The sequence below is a fragment of the Tursiops truncatus genome, chromosome 13 (assembly GCF_011762595.2).
Source record: "Tursiops truncatus isolate mTurTru1 chromosome 13, mTurTru1.mat.Y, whole genome shotgun sequence".
NCBI classification, from domain to species: domain Eukaryota; kingdom Metazoa; phylum Chordata; class Mammalia; order Artiodactyla; family Delphinidae; genus Tursiops; species Tursiops truncatus.
Window position 1 is genome coordinate 40,279,583 of NC_047046.1, and position 23,355 is coordinate 40,302,937.

Here is a 23,355-nt window from a genome sequence, read left to right on the forward strand (position 1 = left end):
ATAAATAACAAGTCATCCATTTTCCACATTCCCAGCTTCCTCTGGGTAATGGAAATGAAAAATTATTTGTTCAAATTTCAATTTGTATAACATTTTCTAATATGATTTAGTTTTCAGTAATATTTATGAAAACAGTTTCGTATGTCTTTGTCATTCTTTCCAAATAAATTGCCTCTAAAAATATTTAACAATTAGAGTGAGCTTAGATTTGTTTGGTAAGTCCTAAGTGGTCCTATTAATCACTGCAGCAGCACTAAAAACCCTAAGACACAAAAAATGCTTCAGATGAGGCTAATTCCTTGAAGACTGATATAGTAAATGCCCACTAGGCCAGATTTTCTAGAATATTACATATATTATTTTGCTTTGGGGACTTTTCCCTAATTAGAAAAATTAGAAGTCTACTTTAAATGATCAAGATATGTGTGTTTCAGACTTTGGTAACCAAGCTGGAAATACTTTAAGGAACCACTGTTTGATCAAAGTCACAGAATTTTTGTCTAATATGAAGTATATAATTTTACTCCTTTTGGTCTCAAAAGTCCACGTAGTAAAAGCACTTTTGTAGTCAGGCTTAGTAAAATCAAGCACTTCAGAAAATCAGGCAAATCAAAATCAAGGTAACCAAAAAAAATTCTAAAAATTAACCAAGCCTCAGGCCTGTGCCACAGGATTTCTTCCATACAAAGTGGACAACTGGAAAGTCAAGTGCAAAGAGACTGTGCAGAACAGTAGATTCAATAGCAAAGAATGTATTTTTGTTCACACACAAGCCAAGTGCTCTAAAGGCCATGTCTGCAAGGCCTCCCTTCGGGGAGCACTCCTTGGAGAGAGTTGCAACATGGCACGAAAGATGAGCACCTCGGATCTGAAGGTCTGATACCAGGGATTAGAGTTTCTCTCAACATCTAGTCTCTTAATTTCCAGCACTCACGTCTGGGAAACTCTGCTGCCATCAGTGTACCCCCCTCCACATACAAAAAAGTCCATGCTGTCTTTTCAAAGTCTTATTAAACATTTTAGGCAAGCAGAGGCAAAAGAAAAGGAGGGAGGGGGGTGAGGAGATGTCTTTGTTCTTTGTGACCCTTTAGTCAATGTTTCTGAGTCTACAGAGTCCATGGGTCTGTATCAGTAAAATAACATTAGATAAAATATTAATTCTGCACGATGCTTGCATTGGGGGAAGAGATGACGTCATCAAACTTTTTTGGCCTCACCACCCGCCTTCTCTTCAAATCCTGTGTCTATCGCCAGTCCCCCCACTTTCTCCCCACATAACCCCACTTATTAAGGTCTCTGGGCTCCTCTAGGAAAACAGGGCAGGATCACAAGCAGCCACTTCCATATGCAGGAACCACAGTTTAAAGCCTGAAAAATCCCAAAGCTGGAACTCTTTTCAAATGAGTGAAACTGGTGTCAACAGGAAAGCCAGCTTTTAGTGTGGAAGAACTGGGGACAGGTTACACAATAAGGTTCTGGGTTTGATTTCTGAGGGCTGGTTTCAGCTCTACCTGGCAGAACATGCTCCTTTACAAACTGCCCCATCCCCGCCCCGACACAAACGGAACCACGCTGTTCAAAAAGCACGTGATCAGCCAGGAGTAGACCCAGTCAGTGAACGCCACCTCTCACACTACTGGAAAAAGACTCCAAGCACATATTCATTTGGACAAAGGGTCAGTAGGGTCATTTTTAAGGTCTGTATATTCATATAAGAACTACTGGTGCTAAGAGACAGCAGTGGAAGCAAGCACATGCAAGGCTCCAAAGTGGAGCTCACAAACGTAGCTTCTGGTTTTTATTTTCAGGCTAACACAGAGCTGTCTAAAGCTCCTTACTTTCTGCACGTAGGACTTTACCTGACAGTAATACTTTTCTCTTACTTTGCACACTTGAAAATGTGGCCAGAAAAATAAAGGAGTTAATAATCAGAAATAGGGAATCCCCTGGTGGTCCAGTGGTTAGGACTTGGGGCTCTCACTGCCGTGGGCCCGGGATTCAATTCCCTGGTTGGGGAACTAAAATCCCACAAGCTGTGCGCTGTGGCCAACAAAACAAAACAAATTAGAAATACAGTACAAAGTGGGTTTTCCGCAGAAGAGACTAGAAACAATGATTAAAATCTATCAAATCTTTTCAGAAGGGATTGCAGGAAGGCAATGTGCTTTTGGTTTTTGTGGTTCTTTCTAATCATGGTCTGCGGCATACTTGTCCTTGAGCGAGTCTCTTAAATGAAATACACCAGCATTTGGTTTCTTCACATACAACGAGGGGACTTCCAGACTAATGGCTTTCTAGTGGTTTCCCAGATCCTGTGTGTGTGTGTGGGAGGGAGAAGGCGAGCCCTACCGCTCAGCTCCCACCCGAGCAGCCTGGTGGCCATGTGTTTTATATTTGTAGATTCTTTACGTGTTCGTTGGCAAACAAGATTTTGATGCTAACAAAAAAGTCCAAAAACCACTGGACTAGATGCTATCTAAGGTCATTTCTAGTTCTAATAACTGTGTAAGACGCAAAAGGGCTACCAAAAAATATCTACTAAACGGCTTGTGAAATTATGCCCATATTGGCTCTGAAATTTATTTAATAACTTTGAATAATGGGACAACAGTTTCTATTACATAATATAAATGTAGAAAATGTTTTTATTCTATTCCTATTTACAAGAGATTCTATTACTCAATACAAGTGACTAAGTAACTCCTGATTCTTAAAAAGAACAAACTTTCAAAACTCGCAAATTTTATTGCCCAGTTTCTGTTGCTGAATGGAATCCAAGATGTCACTTTAACAAATCGTATTTCCAGGACATGTCAAGTCCCTTGTGTTTGGAAGAGTAAAGGCATTGTCTAAATATCCGTGATACATGATATATGTAATAAGCTAATGGCCCTGTAATTTACTCATATATGAGCAAATGGCTCTGAACCTATTTCATGCCAAAATCTGTAACTCTGCCTTCCCTCTTAAAAATAGAAGAGACAGTATTCTGCTGGATAAGAAGGAAAGATAGTTTGTGTAACTGACACTTACCTGTGGTAATTGTGTAGGAACATTTTAACCTTACCTTCCAAACAGTCCTTTCTCTTTGCACACATGCGGCCCTTTCAGCTTGAACTTAGCCAGTGGAAAATACTTGACAACTCGCAGGGCACAGTGAGCCAGGCTCTGCAGTCCCCCGTCTGCCAGCCCCCCCCACCCCAAGCTCCTCATCGCACCTCGTCTTCCAGTCCTCCTCCAACTTGGACCTGTTCTTGCGGGCCGCTCTTTGTTTCTCCTCAAGTCGCTTTTTTTCTTCACTAGCTTGATCTAGAATCAGCACAGCAGTGAAAACCGTTACTCTACACGTAGAGACTGCCCGGCACAGCACTCAGTACCATCACTTTACGGAGTCAGGTATCAGCACATCTCCATCTTATCAGAACATGAACACCACAAAATTTATCCTGTCAAAAATTTTTTTTTTTTTTTTTTTGAGGTACGCAGGCCTCTCACTGTTGTGGCCTCTCCCGTTGCGGAGCACAGGCTCCAGACGTGCAGGCTCAGCGGCCATGGCTCACGGGCCTAGCCGCTCCGTGGCATGTGGGATCTTCCCGGACCGGGGCACGAACCTGTGTCCCCTGCATCGGCAGGCGGACTCTCAACCACTGCGCCACCAGGGAAGCCCTATCCTGTCAAAATTTTAACATATCCCCAGGTTCGCACTCAACACCCAGTCCTCTCCTACAGCTTTTGCCCTTGACAACCTCTGCATTTACCCAAGGTGCCGGCTTACTCTTAAGGCCAAAAAAAAATCATGTTAAAATGCTTCAGTGAAAACTTGGGTGGAAAAACTGAATACACATGAAAATTTTCTAAATTCTTAGTGAGACCTCACAGAGCTCCTCCAGATTCCGTTCGTAAGAAATTCAAACCGTTTTCCAAAGCGCTGTCGCACTGTCTCACGGATAATTCACAGGGAGGGTCAGTGTTTAGTTAGAGCAGGTTTCTCAGCCTCAGCCCTGCTGACACGCTGCACCCCATGATTCTTCGTAGGGGGCTGTCCTGGGCACGGCAGGACGTTAGCAGCACCCAGGCCCCCATCCACTAGATGCCAGCAGCAGTTCCCCAGATGTTTCAGCCAAAGTCTCTAGACTCGGCCACACGTCCCCTGGAGGAAAAACTGCCCCCATTCTGAGAACCACTGAATAAGAAGAAATTTAACAGCACAAAATAAAATGTCAGAATTAACCAAGGCCAAGCACTTCTTTGAGGCTCACAAGGTGCTATTTAAATTCTGAAATATGTAGTGAAATAACTAGTCAGAATGTAGTTAAAAGTTGATAAATGTGGTATTATTGTCCCAAATTCTCCTCTGATATGTCAGATATGCCTCTGGCCGTATGTATTACATTAAATTAGGGAGTATCACTGAGACAATGAAATATGAGCGGCTGAGGTCCACCTCAGATTCCCAAATTTTAAACCAAAGTTTCTGAATCTAAATTGAATTTTAATTAAAAAAAAAATCTCTAGAGACTTCCCTGGTGGCGCAGTGGTTAAGCCTTCACCCTCTCAATGCAAGGGGCCCGGGTTCCACCCCTGGTCGGGGAACTACATCCCACCTGCCGCAACTAAGGAGCCCACGTGCCGCAACTAAGACCCGGAGCAACCAAATAAATAAATACTTTAAAAAAAAGTCTCTAAGAGAGACTAAAGATGGTTGTGCTAACATAGTAAAGTGCTGACAGTAACCAGGAGTAAAACAAACCACCCTCCTCAAAGAAATCAATCTTCACTGGTGCCGCCATCAGGTGCTGGTTACCTATTTCCCCATTTTCCATGGCTCTGATGTCAGGACGTAGCCTGCAGTCTGTCTTAGGAATCACACCCTCCATTTCCTTGTCTACTTCATTCAAAACCATTGCAAAGCTAGTAAAATTATACATCTGAAAAGAAGAAAATGTTCAAATTAACATATACCGGGGCATAACGCAGAATGAAACCCTGAAGGCAGAAACAGTTGACCATGACCCCCTGTTCTGTGGTGACAACGGTCTTTCTCAGACCACACATCTCAGTGTTTTCACCCAAGTCTGTGCCACCTGTGGGAATCTGTCTCAAAGAAAGCCCCACAGCAGGCCTCCCAGCATGAATATCTTCCACCACCATCACCTCGAAGGAGAGGTACAAGCAAACCCAACATTCTCTGTTCTTCACTTAAATCCTTACTTGCTAGATCTGGCTGTACCACCTTGCATTTAACGACAGTCAGTCTTGCCCCTCAGTAATTGTTAAGGAAGCCCCCCAAAGCCTCACGCCAAGGCGTCCTGGTCAGCCAGACACCAGGAGGCCTGGGCGGTACGAATGCCCCGTCCCAGGTTAGAAGCCACAGAGGGACGACTTAGGAGCTTTTGATGACCACCCGCCTCCTCCTGGTCCCGCCTGGGCCGGGGGAAAAGCACCGTCAGAGCCCAGTAAACAGGAGGCCGCACTCAGCACGCCCAGCCTCACCTGGGTCGAATTGGGAGGCCGCGGGGCTATTCGCCACAGGAGAACGCTCCCAGGAATGACAAACACGCTCTCGGAATCTGGCATTGGCATTTCGTCTGACTCCTCAGAAGCGCTCATCTAGAAGAACCAACAGATGAACAAATGTTTTCAAAAGAATATACTTACAAATTGTAAAATAAACACCGCTGACTGCACAGCATTAGGATGTAACTGTACGAGGGCCGGGGCACCATGACTTTCTCGTTCTCACATCCTCACCTTTCAACACAGGCCAGGGAGCCAATAAACGCAGGCCTAGTGAGTAAGCGCTGCGAGCCTCGTGAGCCTTATGTGTGGTCTCATTTAGGGTTCTGTGCATTCAAGCCATTACCATCACCATCATCATGCCTTTACTATCATGTTGTAATATTTTTAAAGTTTTTTTTTAAAGCCAAAATAACTCACTTAAGTATTGACTGGAACATTATGAGAGCAAGAAAGGATTAAATTCTTGGAGCATTTAACTAAATTTATCAACAACACAAACCAGTAGGGATCCTGAAAGCATTCTATAAAAAGAGGATTTAAAACGATGTAAGGCTAGGGGCTTCCCTGGTGGCTCACTGGTTAAGAATCCGCCTGCCAATGCAGGGCACACGGGTTTGAGCCCTGGTCCGGGAAGATCCCACATGCCGCGGAGCAACTAAGCCCGTGCGCCACAACTACTGAGCCTGCGCTCTAAAGCCTGCGAGCGACAACTACTGAGCCCGAGTGCCACAACTACTGAAGCTGATACTACACAACAAGAGAAGCCACCACAATGAGGAGCCCACACACAGCAACGAAGACCCAACACAGCCAAAAATAAATAAATAAATTTATAGTCAATCAATCAATCAATCAATGAAAAAGATGTAAGGCTAAAAAAGAAACTAACATTTCCTCTGGTTGCACGTCCCCCCCCACACCCAACCTGGCAGAGCTGCTAGCAGCTCTCTGTATACTTAGTCCTTATGTAATAAACTCAAAGTTTTTTTAATAATTTTTAAAAAATATTTATTTTTAATTTATTTATTTCTGGCTGTGTTGGGTCTTCATTGCTGCACGCGGGCTTTTTCTAGTTGCAGCGAGCAGGGGCTACTCTTTGTTGCAGTGCGCGGGCTTCTCATTGTGGTGGCTTCTCTTGTTGCAGAGCACGGGCTCTAGATGCGCAGGCTTCAGTAGTTGTGGCTCGTGGGCTCAGTAGTTGTGGCTCACGGGCTCTAGAGCGCAGGCTCAGTAGTTGTGGTGCACGGGCTTAGTTGTTCTGCGGCATGTGGGATCTTCCCAGACCAGGGTTCGATCCCGTGTCCCCTGCATTGGCAGGCGGATTCTTAACCACTGTGCCACCAGGGAAGCCCACCCATAAAATTTTATATATAAAGAATTTAAGCCTTTGGAAGGCTAAGTCATATTCCCAATGTCACAGTTACCAAATCTAGAACTACTGGCTGAGATATTCAACTTTAAAAACAGCAGCAGGGAAGGGACAACACTGGTGACAAGCTCCCCCAAGGCATTTAAATACGCTCGGGAACATCAGAAATCCACGGTGGCCGATGCCCACGGGAGGCAAGAGTAGACACAGGGTGAGCATGAGGCTGACTTCTCTCTCCAAGGGGCAAGGCCGTTTTTCTACAAAGATTGACCGGGGATTTTCGGGACATGAGGGAGATTTTCTGGAATTTCGCCAAGGCCCTCCTCTGCCACCTCCCACCTCTGTAAAAGGAGGACGAGGCCATGTCTTCGCCAAGCTGCCTTGTGCTGGCTGAGCCACCGCCCAGGAGTTCGGGTTGGGGCCTGGTATCCTGGAGCATTCCCTCTCCAGCCCCGTCAGTCTTGGGGTCACTGCAGAGAAGCGTCAGTGCAACCCCCGGAAGGAAGGAGAAGCAGCGGAGACCCAGGTGGAGGAGGAAAGTGGACTGTGCCCAGAGATGGAGGCAGAGGGAGGGGAGAAGGGCCCAGCCAGGGAAACGCCACTGCTGTCAACTGCACCAGCTGCTCTGCCTCCGGGACCCCGGTAACCGGTTTACAAAGAAAGCCACTCAGACATACACCTTCTGTTTTTGAGGAAGGTTAGGGGCTTCCTAAACTCTTGCATGTGTAAGAGTCACCTGAAGGGTCCCAGAGAGCTCGACACGGTGGGGCGAGGGGAGCCGGAAGCTCTGAGATGGTGCTTCGGTGGCCGGTGTGATGCTCAGAGCAGACGGGGGGCCTGAGCTGTCCTCACCAGGAACCCCAGACCTCCGTCAACTCATCTGACATGTGGGTGCTATTGCTGTACCCATTTTATAAATGAAGGTGCTGAGGCGGAGAGAGGGTGGGAATCTGCCCGAGACTGAACCACTCAGAAGTGGGAGAAGCGGGATTCTAAGCAGAGCTCGTGCTCTGAATCGTGATGTCCGTTACTGGAAAGGCATCAGTCCTCCAACGCTTCCTGTCCAAATAGGTACAAGCTCTCTTTAGCTCAGTCTGCTGAGAGGTCCAGCCTCCCGGGGCCCTGTGACGAAAACCTGTGGCCTCACACGGGGAGAGTCTAACGTTAAACTGTCCCGTTAGGAGAACGCTTAGTAAGAGGAGGACAGCCGTCCAGGAATGAATCCCTTAACTGCGATGCTCTCAGCTTCAGGGATCTCGGATACAAAAGGGCAACACAACTGCTGCAAGCATGAAAACGTATGTGATCATTCTGGGTGAAATTTCAAATATTCAAATGATCTCAACTGCTAATGCACATAAACAGAAAGGAGGACAAGGACATTGGTCTAAGATGAACTCCAACTTTCCAAAGCAATGTTGAGTTCTATGCCGCGTGTATAACTGCATGGTACACACCCGTACTCCACGGGAGATTATGTCAAACATTCGCTACCAAGGCGGATAACTGGTTCATTAAGAAGGTTCAAGGAGAAAAATTACATGCATTAGCACCAAGCATAAGAGGTCACACTGTGACCCGCTAACAGGCCACCTCCAAAAGGATTAGTACAAATTTAAAGAGTCCCGTGATTCCTTCGATGCCACCTTCCGGGACGTTCACCTGTTTGCTGTTCTTCTTCTCTTCAGTGTTTTTCTTATCATTTTTTTTGTAAGCATCAAATGTGGCAGGGTCAACACTGTACAAACATTCTGTCCACTTCCCATAGAGGGCACAGAGCTTCTTTTTGCTGTCAAGAGAAACCGATGTTTAGCCAGCAATTAAACCAGCGTTTTGCTGTAACTGAATATTACTATAAAGATGCTTACAAATCAGATTCTTTAAAGAAATAAATATTTCCTTGCAGAAGAAAGAGTTTTTCAATTTACTGAAATGCTTGTTTCCTAGATAATGGCAGATTTTAATAACACTTTATTTAGTGAACGACACCTATACCAGTCAGCATTTAAAATGGAAACTTTACCTTTTATCTTGAATGTAGCCTTCAACTTTGTGTAACTCCTTACCAAAAAGGCCGCATGGCTTAAAATTCAACACACATTTGTCCGCAGTCCTGTAAAGGAGATAGTGAGCTCAGGTTACCATTCAACACAGAAGCCACTAGAGAGAACAGTGACTGTGAAAACCTTTCTCATAGCAGCTGCTGCTTACTGACTTCCTAACGCATGCCGGGCTCCACACAGAGAGCATCATAATTAACCCATAATCAGTACTGGACCCACCACGGAGAAAATGTAAAGCAAGGTTCATAAAAAATAAGGGACTTGTTGTTATGGAATGAATGTTTGCCCACCAAATTCATGTAGTGAAGCCCTAGTCGCCCACGCGAGGGTATTTAGGGGTAATTAGGTCATAAGGGTGGAACCCTCATGAATGGGATCAGTGTTCTTCTAAGAAGAGATACGGGGAGACGATCGTTCCCTCTGCCATACAACGATTTGAGAAAATGGCCAACTTCAAACCAGGAAGAGGGCCTTCACCTAGCATTAAATCTGCCAGCACCCTGACCGGGACTTCCCAGCCTCCAGAACCATGAGAAATAAACGTCTGCTGTTGAAGCCACTCGGCCCATGGTGCTCTGTTACAACAGCCCGAGCCAACTAGGACACTGGCCTAAGGTCACAGAGTAGGATTTGAACCCAACTCTTCTCAACTTTCGTGTTTCTCCTGCCACCCATCCCCACGTGAACAATGCAAACTAATCAGGATCAGCAAAATGAGCTGAAGGAGGCGGGAATGAACATTCCCCAAGGCTGCAGAAGCTCTGAGTTCCCCAGTCTCCCCTAATCAGAAACTTTAACATAAAATCTGTTCATTAACTAGATGGGCTTTATTTACTCCAGAGCTGTACTGCCTGGTTCTTAAATCATCATCAGGCTGTACTAGAACGTTTGTAAAAAGACTACTGGCGCCCTCTGATGACGACTGAAGGCACAGGGGAGGAGGACGAAGCATCTCACTTGTGGTTTGTGATCTCCACGTTGCCGTACTGCTCAATCCAGAGCTTCCCCACAATGATGTTATGCACACAGCAGGTAGGATTTGTCCACGTATATGCTTCATTGTGTCTGGAGAGCAAAAAGAAAACCAAAGCCCAGAAAAATAAGTGAGAAGTGTTACTCTGTTTAAAAAGTGCATTTGCCTCAAATGCTATTACTCAGGATAACACATCACACTGCTGGAGATGACTAAACTCTAAGACCGTAAAAACTCTGCTGGTGTTAATCACAGTAAAATAGGTATCATCTGACTCCTCTTATTGTTTCTTAAAAGGATACAGAAGCTTAAGAAAAAAATTCTATCTTTCTACCAAACTCCAAATTAAACTATGTACATAATCATCTTAAGCATTCAAAAGTCTGGTGAAAACATAATAAACAAAATTAAATTAGAAGTAGAAAACAGTCTATTTAGTACTTTCTAGTTCACCGAAGGGAAAAACTTGTGTATGTGAATAAGCTCCAATTTTACACATCCTTTGCTTTTGAAAACATTCGTTTTACATCTTCGTACATTTATGTCTCAATTTATTTTTAATTTACACACAGTAAAATTCACTTTTCTTGGTGTATCTAGTTCTGTGAGTTTTAGTGCATGTGTAGATCTTTGTAACTACAACTATAATCACAATATAGAACAATTCCATCACACCATCCACAAATTCGCTCATGCTGCCCCTCTATGGTCAAACCCTCCCCCAACCATAGTCCCTAAACAACTCATTTGCTCTCCATTGCAATAGTTTTGCCTTCTCCAGAATGTCATATAGGTGGGATAATACACCATGTAACCTTTCAAAATTAGTTCCTTCATTTGTATAATCCATTTTAAATTCTACTTATCAATAATTTGCTCTCTCTTATTTCTGAGTAGTATTCTACTGTATGGATGTATCACAGTTTAACCATTTACTTACTGAAGCATGCTGGGTTGCTTGGTGATTACAATTAATAGTACTATAAACACTTGGGCACAGGTCTTTGTGAAAATGTTAAGTCTTTATTTCTCCAGAGTAAACACCTAGGAGTGGACTGCTGAGTCACCTGGTTAACACAGGATTAACTCTGTAACCCTATGTTATCTGGTTAACATAGGGTTAACTCTGTTCTCCAGAGTGGCTCTGCCATCTTAGATTCCCCCCAGCAATATATGAGATTTCTGGTTGCTCTACATCCTTGCCAACACTTGGTACTGTCAGTTCTAAAAATTATTTTGATTTTGGACATTCTAACAGGTGTGTAGTCGTATCCCACTATGATTATGTATTTCTTTAATGACTAATGCTGTTGAGCATGTTTTTGTGTGCTCATTTGTCATCCATATATCTCTTTGGTGAAGTGTCTGTTCACATCTTTTGCCCAATTTCTTATTGGGTTGTTTGTTTTCTTATTGTTTTGAGAATTCTTTACACATTCTAGATACAAGTCCTTTGTTGATAAATGATTTGCAAATAATGTTTATCTATCTATGGCTCCTCTCCATTCTCTGAAGAGTGTTTGTCATTGAGCAAGAGTTTTTCATTTTGACAAAACCTAATTTATCAATTTTGTCTTTTCTAGACTGTGCCTTGGTATTATATCCATAAGATGTCATTGCCTAATCCAAGGTCATAAAGGTTTTCTCCTGTTTTCTTCCAAAAGCTTATAATTGTATATTAGATTTTAGCCTATAGTCTGTTTTGAGTTCATTTTTGTTTAAGCTGTGAGATGTAAGTTGAGGTTCATTTTTTTAACATACGTACTTCCAACTGTTCCCACACCATTTGTGGAGAGGACTATCCTTCTTCACTGAATTGGGTTTTTACCTTTGTCAAAAATCAATTGACCATGTTTCTGTGGGTCAGTTTTTGGACTCTATTCTCTGTTCCCTTGATGTATGTGTCTATCCTTTTGTCAATACAACATTGTCTTGATTACAACAGCTTTACTGTTAAGTCTTAAAATTAGGAAGTGGGAGTCCATCAATTCTGTTCTTCCTTTTCAAAGCTGTTTTGGCTATAGTGTTTCATTTGCCCTTCCATATAAATTTTAGGATCAACTTCTCTTTATGTATCAAAAATCATCCTGGGACTTTTAAATTTAGATTGTGTTAATATAGATTGCTTATAGATCAATTATGGGAAAACTAACATCTGAATTATATTAAGGATTCCAAGTATGGTGAGACACAGTATGACTCTCCATTACTCATAGTCTTTGATAACTGGAATCAGTGTTTTATAGTTTTCAGCATGTGGATCGAGAACATATTTTATTATCTTCATTCTGCTATCGAGCCTATCCAGTTATTATTTTTGTTATTGTATTTTTTCAGTACTAAAATTTCCAGAAATACTTTCATTTCTTTGCTCCAATGTCTTTCTATTCATTTTAAGAGTTCATCTTTATGTCATGGAGCATAGTTATAAGAGCTGCTTTCAAGTCTTTGATACAGATTTCAATACCTGAGTCACCTTGGGATTAGAGTCTGTTTATTGTTTTTTCTTTCTTTTCTCTTTCTCTCTCACACAAGGAGATCATAGAGTACTAGACTTTCTCTGACTTATTTTGCTTAGCATAATGTCCTTGAGGTCCATCCATGTTGTTGCAAGTGGCAAAATTTCATTCTTTTTTATGGCTGAGTAATATTTGTGTGTGTGTGTGTGTGTGTGTGTGTGTGTGTGTGTGTATGCCACAATTTCTTTGTCCATTCATCCAACGATGGACACTTGAGTTGTTTCCGTATCTTGGCTGTTGTATGGAATATGTATAATATGTATAATAATGCTGCAATGACATGGGGGTGCAGATATCTTTTTGAGTTAGTGTTTTTGTTTTCTTTGGATAAATACTCAAAAGTGGAATTGCTGGATCATAGTAGCTCTACTTTGAATTTTTTGAGGAACCTCCAAACTGTTTTCCATAGCGGCTGCACCAATTTACATCCACCAACAGTGCACAAGGGTTCCCTTTCCTCCACATCCTCACCAACATTTATTTCTAGTCTTTTTGATACTAGCCTTTCTCACAGGTGGGAGGTGATACCTCATTGTGGTTTGATTTGCATTTCCTTGATGGTTAATGATGTAGAGCATCTTTTCATTTACCTGTTGACTATCTGTATGTCTTCTCTGAAAAATGTCTATTCAGATCTTCTGCCTACTTTTTAATTGGATTTTTTTTTCTTGCTATTGAGTGGTATGCATTCTTCATATATTTTGGATGTTAGCTCATTATCAGATACATGATTTGCAAATATTTTCCCCTATTCAGTAGGCTGCCTTTTCATTTTGTTGTTCATTTACCCACAGTAAACACTTTACTGTGCAGAAGCTTTTTAGTATGATGTAGTCCCACTTGTTTATATTTGCTTTTGTTCTTTTTGGTGTCAGAGTCAAAAAATCATTGCCAAGACCTATGTTAAGGAGCCTACCGCCTATGTTTTCTTCTAGGAGTTTTATAGTTTTCAGTCATATGTTCAAGTTTGTAATCCATTCTGAGTTAATTTTTGTGTATGGTATGAGAGAGGGGTCCAGTTTCATTCTTTTGTATGTGCCTGTCCAATTTTCCCAAAACCATTTATTGAAGAGACTGTCCTTCTTCTGTTGTATATTCTTGCCTCCTCTGTCATAAATTAACTGACCCTATTTGCATAGACTTATTTCTGGGCTCTCTATTCTGTTCCATTGATCTATGTGTCTGTTTTTATGCCAATACCATATATTTTAATTACTATAGCTTTGTAATATAGTTTGAAATTAGGAAGCATGATGCCTCCAGCTTTGTTCTTCTTTCTCAAGACTACTTTGGCTATTTGGGGTCTTTTGTGATTCCATAAAAATTGCAGGATTGTCTATTTGTGTGAAAAACGTCATTGGAATTTTGATAGAGATTGCACTGAATCTGTACGTCGCTTTGGATAGTATGGACATTTTAACAGTATTAATTTTTTCAATCCATGAGCACAGAATTAATTCCATTTACAACTGCATCAAAAAGAATAAAATACCTAGAAATAAATTTAAACAAGGAGGTGAAAGACCTTTATATTGAAATCAACAAGACAGTAATGAAAGAAACTGAAGATGACACAAATAAGTGGAAAGGTATTTCATGGCAATCTTTTTTCTATTGCAAAAGAAGAGAACTTTCAACTTAACCTAATGTCTAAGATGTACCAATGTGATTGTTATTTCAATATTTCTCAAAGTGAATTCACTTTAAAAGATGGTTAACCAAAATATTATTACCATGATATATAGAAAGCTTGTCTCATAAGAACTGTCATGCAGTGATTAACTCGTTTTATCTTAAAATAGATCCAAACAAACACCACAGTCAAACATCAAGTTAAACTTTTTACACATACCTAGGCTGATTAACAATGGCTATGGCCATGTTTCTCAAATTCTTTTACATGATGGTAGAAAACTTACACTTCAGAAAAGCAGTTTCTTTGTCTCCACCTTTTGAACAACAAGGTCAAGTCTGTGTGCAAGTGTATATACTAATGAGTAGGTACACATGAAAAGAGTTAAAGGCGTGATTCTGACTCACTCAAGGAGCTCCAACGTGATGGTTCCTTTGGGTTCTGCTTCTACGCTCTTCCCCCAGAACTTCAGTTTGGGATAGATTGAGCCATGAAAGATGAAATCATTGTTTAATCCTTCAGCATGAAATGCACTAATGGGTGGGTGATGGCTGACCTGCTCAGAGATGAGTCTGAAACCAAGGTCATCTCTTAAGATTTAAAAAACAAACAAAAAACGGTAGTGTTATATAATAAACTTATCACAGAATGTATACATTACTGTCATTTCCGTGAAAAAGCAATGTTAAAGTATTAAGGAAAGAGATTTGACGAAGTAAACAATCCTTTGTTATAATCCTGATGGAAGGACAACACATGAGCAATTGCACATATGCAACCCAAACAACTAAAATCAATGTTATTATAAACCTAGCTACTTAAACACATTAAAATAAAGAACACCCACAAGAATTTGGGTGATTTTCATGAATTGACAATATTAGCCATGTAAATTTAAAACTTATCGTTCCATTTATATTAAGATTGAAGAATCTAATGTATCTCCTTTACAAACATCTAGGGAATAAATGAGATCAAAATTTGTGGAGGGAAGAGAAAGATTCAGAAAAACTAAAGCCAAATGAATTCCCTAACTGTGTGTAAAGAAGCAAGCTACAGCAGGAAATGCAGCTCTAGATACATTCATTGCCGGTATGCCAACAGCATAAGTTTATGCTAATATATTTTATATGCTTATTAAAAAAACCCAGAGACTTCCCTGGTGGTGCAGTGGTTAAGAATCCACCTGCCGGGGCTTCCCTGGTGGCACAGTGGTTGAGAGTCCGCCTGCCGATGCAGGGGACACAGGTTCGTGCCCCAGTCCGGAAAGATCCCACATGCCACGGAGCGGCTGGGCCTGTGAGCCATGGCCGCTGAGCCTGCGCATCCGGAGCCTGTGCCCCGCAACGGGAGAGGCCACGACAGTGAGAGGCCTGCGTACCGCAAAAAAAAAAAAAAAAAAAAAAAAGAATCCACCTGCCAAAGCAGGGGACACGGGTTCGAGCCCTGGTCCGGGAAGATCCCACATGCCATGGAGCAACTAAGCCCGTACGCCACAACTACTGAGCCTGCGTTCTAGAGCCCGCAAGCCACAACTACTGAAGCCTGTGCGCCTAGAGCCCGTGCTCTGCAACAAAGACAAGCCACCCCAATGAGAAGCCCGCGCACCACAAGGAAGAGTAGCCCCTCCTCGTCCCAACTAGAGAAAGCCTGTGCTCAGCAACGAGGACTCAATGCAGCCAAAAATTAATTAATTAATTAATTTATTTATTTTTTAAACAAAAAACCCCCAAAAAACCCCTATCATGCTTTATGGTCTACATAAGGAGAAAGGATGATTACTAATCCCATGAGATCAGGAATACTGAAATCCTTGTAATGGTTCATTTTATGTATGTTTTCATATTTTTGACATAATTTCTAAAATAATAAATATTATAGACACAAAATTGTTAACTTTCTTCAGTCATACAAAATGTTGGTAAATGCTCAAAAAATATACATTTTCATTTGAAGAGCTATGTAAATCATGGAGATTCAACTATCCACCTGGAATAGTGTGAAAGATCTTACCGAACTAATTCATAAGTCTCTCCCAGAAGTGGGTTGAAAGGCTTTCCAGTGCGTTCCCACTGAGAAGCAACAGCAGATACAGCAAATGCAGCTACACACTGTGGGACAGAGCATTAGGAGAAGTTAAAAATAGCCTTGCTGCCTCCTCATTCTTTCAGGAACTGAAATTCTGCTGAAAACAGTAATTTACAGAATGATTTTGAGGAGTTTAATTACTTTGTATTTTTAACACGGCTTAATAAGCAAACTAATAAGCAAATGTGGATATTCAGAATGAAAATTACTCTGAGACTTCCTAAAGATCATCCCAACTGTGGTACAAATTCTCTCAAGGACTTTTAAAAAACTCTCAAATCCTAAATTACTCTTAATTCCTTTAAAATTTCTAAAAAGTACATCACTTTTAGGATGGTGCGAAAAAACTAAACAAATTGGTATCAAGTCCAATGAGGTTGGGAAAAGCTGATTTATATAAATGAAAAGACAGAATGACTCCATTTAGAATGCTATTGCTTTGTTGGAAGGAAAAGAATGTATCTACTATACTCTCCCTGTGTCTAGTCAATCCATATACATCACATGAATGCCTTCTCTTCAGAGGAAAACAAAAAAGTGCAATTCCTTGTTGTCCTTTGTTTTAACCTATAGTAGTAAGTGTGTATTTATATACACACATTATAAGCATAAATACACATATTTATCCGTGTATGTATATATCTATTCCTTCTTGGAAACACTGAGAAAGTCTGAAAGAAAGGTTGAATATTTTTACCCTAACACAATGCTACCTTCTAAAACAAAGACTCAGAAACAGCTCACCAACATCCAGGTTTGGTTTTGGACCACGTTCTGCTTCTCTTGCAATTCTCGTTGGTCTTTCCACTATGGTGGCACTCTGACTAGAGGGTGGCGGGGAAGGAACACAGACGACTCTCCAAACATGCTGACTATGTAATGATAACGTTTGCTAGCCTCACACTGGACTTAACATGAATTCTGTGCATATGTGGTTGGGGCGGGGGGAGGGGAGAAGGTGGCAGAGAAGACTTCCTAAGACTTAGACCTTTCCCAGTGCTTGCCTGACACATACCTGCATCCTTTCCACAGGATCAGCAAATGAACTGGCCTTGTGGATGAGGTACGTATGCTCCATATATTCAGTGAGTCGCTGGAGGAAGCTCAAAGGCTCGTTAAATATAACTGGCATGGTGATCTTGGAGAGTTCCTATTTAACAAAAAAAAAGGAAACCGTGACGCCCAACATACACAGCAAACTTACACGCTGCTGTCTCTACATAACACGTTCCTGGAAAGGAAGTCACAGAAAACAGCACATTTAATTAGTATCAGTTCCATTTCATAATCTTCCCAGAGCATCTAACCATGTGGAGTATATTGTTCTAGGCCTTGAAGGAAATACAAAGACTACCCAAACATTCTCCTTGGCTTCGAGGAGCTTGAAATCTACTGGTGAGCAGTGAGATGATGACTGTTAATAAGTCTTCCTCAGATCAGAATTAGGAAATGGCATATAAAGGTCATGGGGACACAAAGACCAAAAGTCTTCATAGCGGGCTGAGGAGCAACCACATATACCATTTTTGTGGATAATTTTTCAAAGGAATTTCAGACTGTTTTTTTTTGTTTTTTTTATGCGGTACACGGGCCTCTCGCTGTTGGGGCCTCTCCCGCTGCGGAGCACAGGCTCCGGACGTGCAGGCTCAGCGGCCATGGCTCATGGGCCCAGCCGCTCCGCGGCATGTGGGATCTTCTCGGACCAGGGCACGAACCCGCGTCCCCTGCATCGGCAGGCGGACTCCCAACCACTGCGCCACCAGGGAAGCCCCAGACTGTTACTGACTGACAACATTGAGGTTTTCTGAGAACACCGATCCATTACACATTGTGAACTGGGGTACTAGAAGGCTATTGTGTATTTCACAGGATAGGTTTTAAATTCTATCTGCTAGAATGACACAATCACAGTAGACTTCCAGAAATAATTTAATGATTGGGTAGGGGTCCTCTGACCTGAATTGCAACCTTTCAACTCTGCTTACCATATCCTGCCAGCAAACAGTCGCACCATGAGCTCTTTAACAAATTCACCAGGGAACAAACTTATCTTGGTTTTCTCTGGAATAGTCTGATGATCTTTCCAACCTTCCACCTACTATTATTTACCTTTCCCGTGAGAATCCCATCTTTCATGAAGCCCGCTGACTAAAGTCATGACCCCGTGAACCATCCCAAGGTGCCATCGAGCTTGAACGCCACCTGTCTTGGCTCTGACTTTCCCCCTCTAAACATCCACATTCTTACAGATATGCACAATTAAAAATACAGTAACCTTCACAAAACTACTATCGGAACGCATAAAATAAAAGCTCACGCATTAGCATACAATACTGCAGAACGCAGACAGACGTGTAGCAGCTCAATGTAATGAAAAGAAATGGTAGGTTTACTGCTGCCTCACTGGGAAGACAAAGGAGAACGGGAATGTATAAGGAGATGAAGAAAAGAAGGCTTTACTATATACACCCCGAGATCTCAGTAAGTGCAGAAATTCACCGCTGGGGCCAAGTCCAGAAAGCTGGGACTGCCAAGGCTTTTCTTAATTGAGATATCTTAGACTCTCTTTCTTCTACTTAATAATGTCTTCATGAGTTTTTTCTTAAAAAAAACACACAAAAACTAATAGAAGAATATGTAATTCTCAGTCATGGAAGTAAAGACATGAAAATGCTCCTCCCCTCAGAGGCAAAGCACCTCCAACAGTTTGGGATACAAGGCTGGGTGTTTACACACACGTGTATGTACACACATATATCTTATCGGATTCTTTTAATGCATGGGATCTGCTCTATGTATTGGCTCATCACGTGCCTTTTTATGCTGTTCCTGTGTTCTGAGGTCTCACATACACGTACATTACAACACCGAGTCCATCAAGTTCTTTGTAATCGCTGCACTGCGCAGTGGTAAGATGTCAGAATCAGACTGAGTTCCACTGCAGGCTTTCTCATTTACTAGATGTGTGACTCTGGCCAAGTTAAACTCTGCCAGTTTCCTTATCAATAACATGGCACTAATATAAGTGTATATAACATAATCTACTACAAAGCATTGTTGTAAGACTAATATTTGCAAAACACTTAGACCAGTTCTGGGCACATTAGTAAATGCTATATGTATTTGTTAAATTTTTTTTAAAAGTCTGTCTATAGATATACCATAAACTATTTAATCTTATCCTTTAGAACATGAACAAATATGGTTTTAAAGTAAATTTCTGTAAGTGGGATTTCTGGGTCAAAGGTGTGTGCTCACTGAAAATTTTTACAGTTACTACCAAGCTGAATGCCCTCAACCCTTCAACCCTTTATCGATTTGTACTCCTACCAATGCTTCTGGGAAGTCAGATTTTCTTTTAACATCAAAGGGAGGGGCACTACTTCCAATCTGTTCATTCAATCATGGTCATTTTCTTTACGCAAGTATTTAATTCAAGAATAGTCAAATGTTGTAATGGTGCTGGGTAGTTCATGTATAACTCTAGAACGAAGATTAAAAGACATAAGTATTAAAAGTAACTATAACTATGATAATTTGTTAATGGATACACAATGTAAAAAGATGTAAATTGTGACACCAAAAACATAAAATGGCAGGGAGTGTACAAATGTAGAGCTTTAGTATGTGTTTGAAGTTAATTTGTAATCAGCTTAAAACAGACCGTTATAACTATAAGATGTTTTACATAAACCTCATGGTAACTACAAAGCAAAAAACCTATAGTAGATACACAAAAGATAAAGGAATTTAGGCATACCAACTACAGAAAATCATCAAATTCACAAAGGAAGAGAGGAAGAGGAAAGGAACAAAGGAATTACAAAACAGAAAACAATGAACAGAAGAGCAATAGTGAAACCACATCTATCAGTAATTACTTTGAATGCAAATGGACTAAATTATCCAACCGAAAACAGAAAACACCAAGACCCAGCTATGCTGACTACAAGAAATTCACTGCAGCTCTAAGGACACACACAGATAGAAAGTGAGAGGATAGAAAAAGACATTCCATGCAAATGGAAACAAAAAGAAAGCAGGGGTAGTTATACTTATATTAGACAAAACAGATTTTAAGCCAAAGAATGTAATAAGACACAAAGAAGGTCATTATATAATGTAAAGGGGTCAATTCATCAAGACAATATAACAATTATAAGTATTTATGCACCCCAAATAGGGACACCTAAAAGCAAATATTAACAGATCTTAAAAGAGAAATAGAGAGCAATACAAGAAAAGCAGGGGATTTCAATTCTCTACTTTCAACAAGGGATAGATCATCCAGACAGAAAATCTTAGTAAGGAAACAATGGGTTTAAACAACATGTTAGACCAACAGACCTAAGAGACATATACAGAACACTCCATGCAATAAAGGAATACACAATTCTTCTCAAGTGTATATGGAACGCGCTCCAGGATAGACTATATATTAGGCCACAAAACAAGACAATAAATTTAAAAATAGTGAAATCATATCAAACATCTTTTCTAACCACAATGGTATAAAATTAGAAATAAATTATAAAAAGAAAACTGGGAAATTCACAAATACGCGAAAAGTAAACATGCTACTAAACAACCAATAGGTCAAAGAAGAAATAAAAAAATATCTTGAGACAAATGAAAATGGAAATACAACATACAAAACTTACAGGATGCAGCAAAAACAGCCCTAAGAAAGAAGTTCATGGCAATAAACACACTAAAAAACAAGATCTCAAACAGCCTAACTTTACACCTCAAGGAACTAGAAGAAGTCCAAAATTAGTAAAGGAAGGGTAACAAAGATCAGAGTGGAAAGAAATGAAACAGAGACTAAAAAGATAAATGCAACTAAGAGCTGTTTTTTTTTTTTTAAAAAAGAGGGCTTCCCTGGTGGCACAGTGGTTGAGAGTCTGCCTGCCGATGCAGGGGACATGGGTTCGTGCCCCGGTCCGGGAAGATCCCACATGCCGCGGAGCGACTAGGCCCGTGAGCCATGGCCGCTGAGCCTGCGCGTCCAGAGCTTGTGCTCCGCAACAGGAGAGGCCACAACAGTGAGAGGCCCGTGTACCACAAAAAAAAAAAAAAAAAAAAGGTAAAATAGACAAATCTTTAACTATACTCACCAAGAAAAAGAGAGGACTCAAATAAGTAAAATTATAAATGACAGAGAAGATACTGATGCACAGAGGATCATGAGAATGCTGTGAACAATTATATGCTAACAAATTGGACAATCTAGAAGAAATGGATAAATTCCTAGAAACATACAACCAACCAAAACTGAATCATGAAGAAATAGAAAATCTGAACTGATCAATTCCTAGTAAGGAAACTGAAGCAGTAATCAAACACCTGCCAACAAACAAAAATCCAAGACCAGATGTCTTTACTGGTGAATTCTGCCAGACATTTAAAGAAGCATGAATACGGATCCTTCTCAAACTATTCAAAGAAACAGAAGAGGAGGGAACACTTCCAAACTCATTTTTCAACGTCAGCATTATCCTGACACCAAAACCAAAGACAAAACCAGACAAAGAAAACAAAATTGTAGGCCAATATCCCTGATGAACACAGATGCAAAAGTCAAGAAAATATTAGCAAACTGAACTCAACAATACATTTAAAGGGTCATACACCATGATCAAGTGGGTTTTATTCCAGGTAAGCAGGATGGTTCAATACAAGCCAATCAATAAATGTGATATATGACATTAATAAAACAATGGATAATCTCAATAGATGCAGAAAAAGCATTTGACAAAATTCAACATCCTTTCATGATAACAACTCTCAACAAAGTGGGCATAGAGGAAGCATACCTCAACATAATAAAGGCCATATATGACAAGCCCACAGCTAACATCATACTCAGTGGTGAAAAGCTGAACACTCTTCCTATAAGATCAAAAATAAGACAAGGATGCCCACTCTCACCACATTTATTCAACACAGTACTGAAGTTCTAGCCAGCGTAATCATGCAAGAAAAAGAAATAAAAGGCGTCCAAATCAAGAAGGAAGAAGTAAGATTATCTCTATTTGCAGATGCCATGATATTATATGTAGAAAACCCTAAAGACTCCACCAAAGCACAATTAGAACACATGAATTCAGTAAAGGTGCATGGTACAAAATCAACATACAAACATCAGTTGTGTTTCAATTCACCAACAACAAACTATCAGAAAGAAAAATTAAGAAAACAATCCCATTTCCAATATCATCCAAAAGAATACAACAGTTAGGAATAAAATTAACCAAGGAGGTGAAAGAGCTATATACTGAAAACTGTAAGACATTAATGAAAGGAACTGCAGAAAACACGAATAAATAGACAGATATTCTGCACTCATGGATTACAAAAGTTGTTAAAATGTCCAAACTACCCAAAGTGATCTAAAGATTCAATGCAATCCTTATCAAAATTCCAATGGCATTTTTCACAGATATAGAAAAAAACAATCCTGAAATTTGTATGGAACCACAAAAGACCGTGAATAGCCAATGCAATCTTGAGAAAGAAGAACAAAGCAGGAGGTATCATGCTCCCAGATTTCAAACTGTATCACAAAGATATAGTAATCAAAACAGTACAGAATTGGCATAGAAATAGACAGGCAGATGAATGGAATAGAATAGAGAGCCCAGAAATAAATCCATGCATTTATGGTCAGTTAATTTTTGCTAAAGGAGCCGAGAATATACAATGGAAACAATCTAAGTGTCCGTCAATGGATGAATGGATCAAGAAAATGTGGGTGTGTGTGTGTGCATGCATATATCTATGTGTGTATATATATATACACTCACACACAAATACATACACACACACACACACACACACACACACACACACACACACATATTACCCTTACAAAAGAAGGCCATTTGTGACAACATGGATGAACCTGGAGGGCCTTGTGCTAAGTGAAATAAACCAGACAGACAAACACTGCATGGTATGGTATCACACATATGCGAACCTTAAAAAAAAAAAAAAGTTGAACCAATAAAAACACAGTAGAAAGTCGTTGCCAGCAGCTTCAGGGTGGGGAAAATAGGGAGAAGTTGGTAACAGGGTATACACTTTCAGTTATAAGATGAATAAGGTCTGAGGATCTACTGTATAACATGGTGACATGACTACAATTGATAACACTGTTTTGTATAAATGAAATTTGCTAAGCGAGTAGA

At 40.7% G+C, this 23,355-nt stretch overlaps 1 protein-coding gene across 16 annotated transcripts in view; it reads right to left on the reverse strand.

The window, feature by feature from the left end:
• Positions 1-23,355, reverse strand: part of OSBPL1A (oxysterol binding protein like 1A) — a 211,898-nt gene that overhangs the window by 2,662 nt on the left and 185,881 nt on the right. For all 16 annotated transcript variants that reach the window (XM_019930488.3, XM_019930491.3, XM_019930487.3 and 13 more), the window contains 9 exons: positions 17,181-17,315; positions 16,091-16,188; positions 14,485-14,667; positions 9,910-10,017; positions 8,913-9,002; positions 8,552-8,678; positions 5,494-5,610; positions 4,805-4,928; positions 3,219-3,309 (listed from right to left, as the gene is read on the reverse strand). In XM_019930488.3, coding sequence (XP_019786047.1) covers positions 3,219-3,309; positions 4,805-4,928; positions 5,494-5,610; positions 8,552-8,678; positions 8,913-9,002; positions 9,910-10,017; positions 14,485-14,667; positions 16,091-16,188; positions 17,181-17,315 — 1,073 coding nt within the window. The remainder of the gene's footprint in view (positions 1-3,218; positions 3,310-4,804; positions 4,929-5,493; positions 5,611-8,551; positions 8,679-8,912; positions 9,003-9,909; positions 10,018-14,484; positions 14,668-16,090; positions 16,189-17,180; positions 17,316-23,355) is intronic.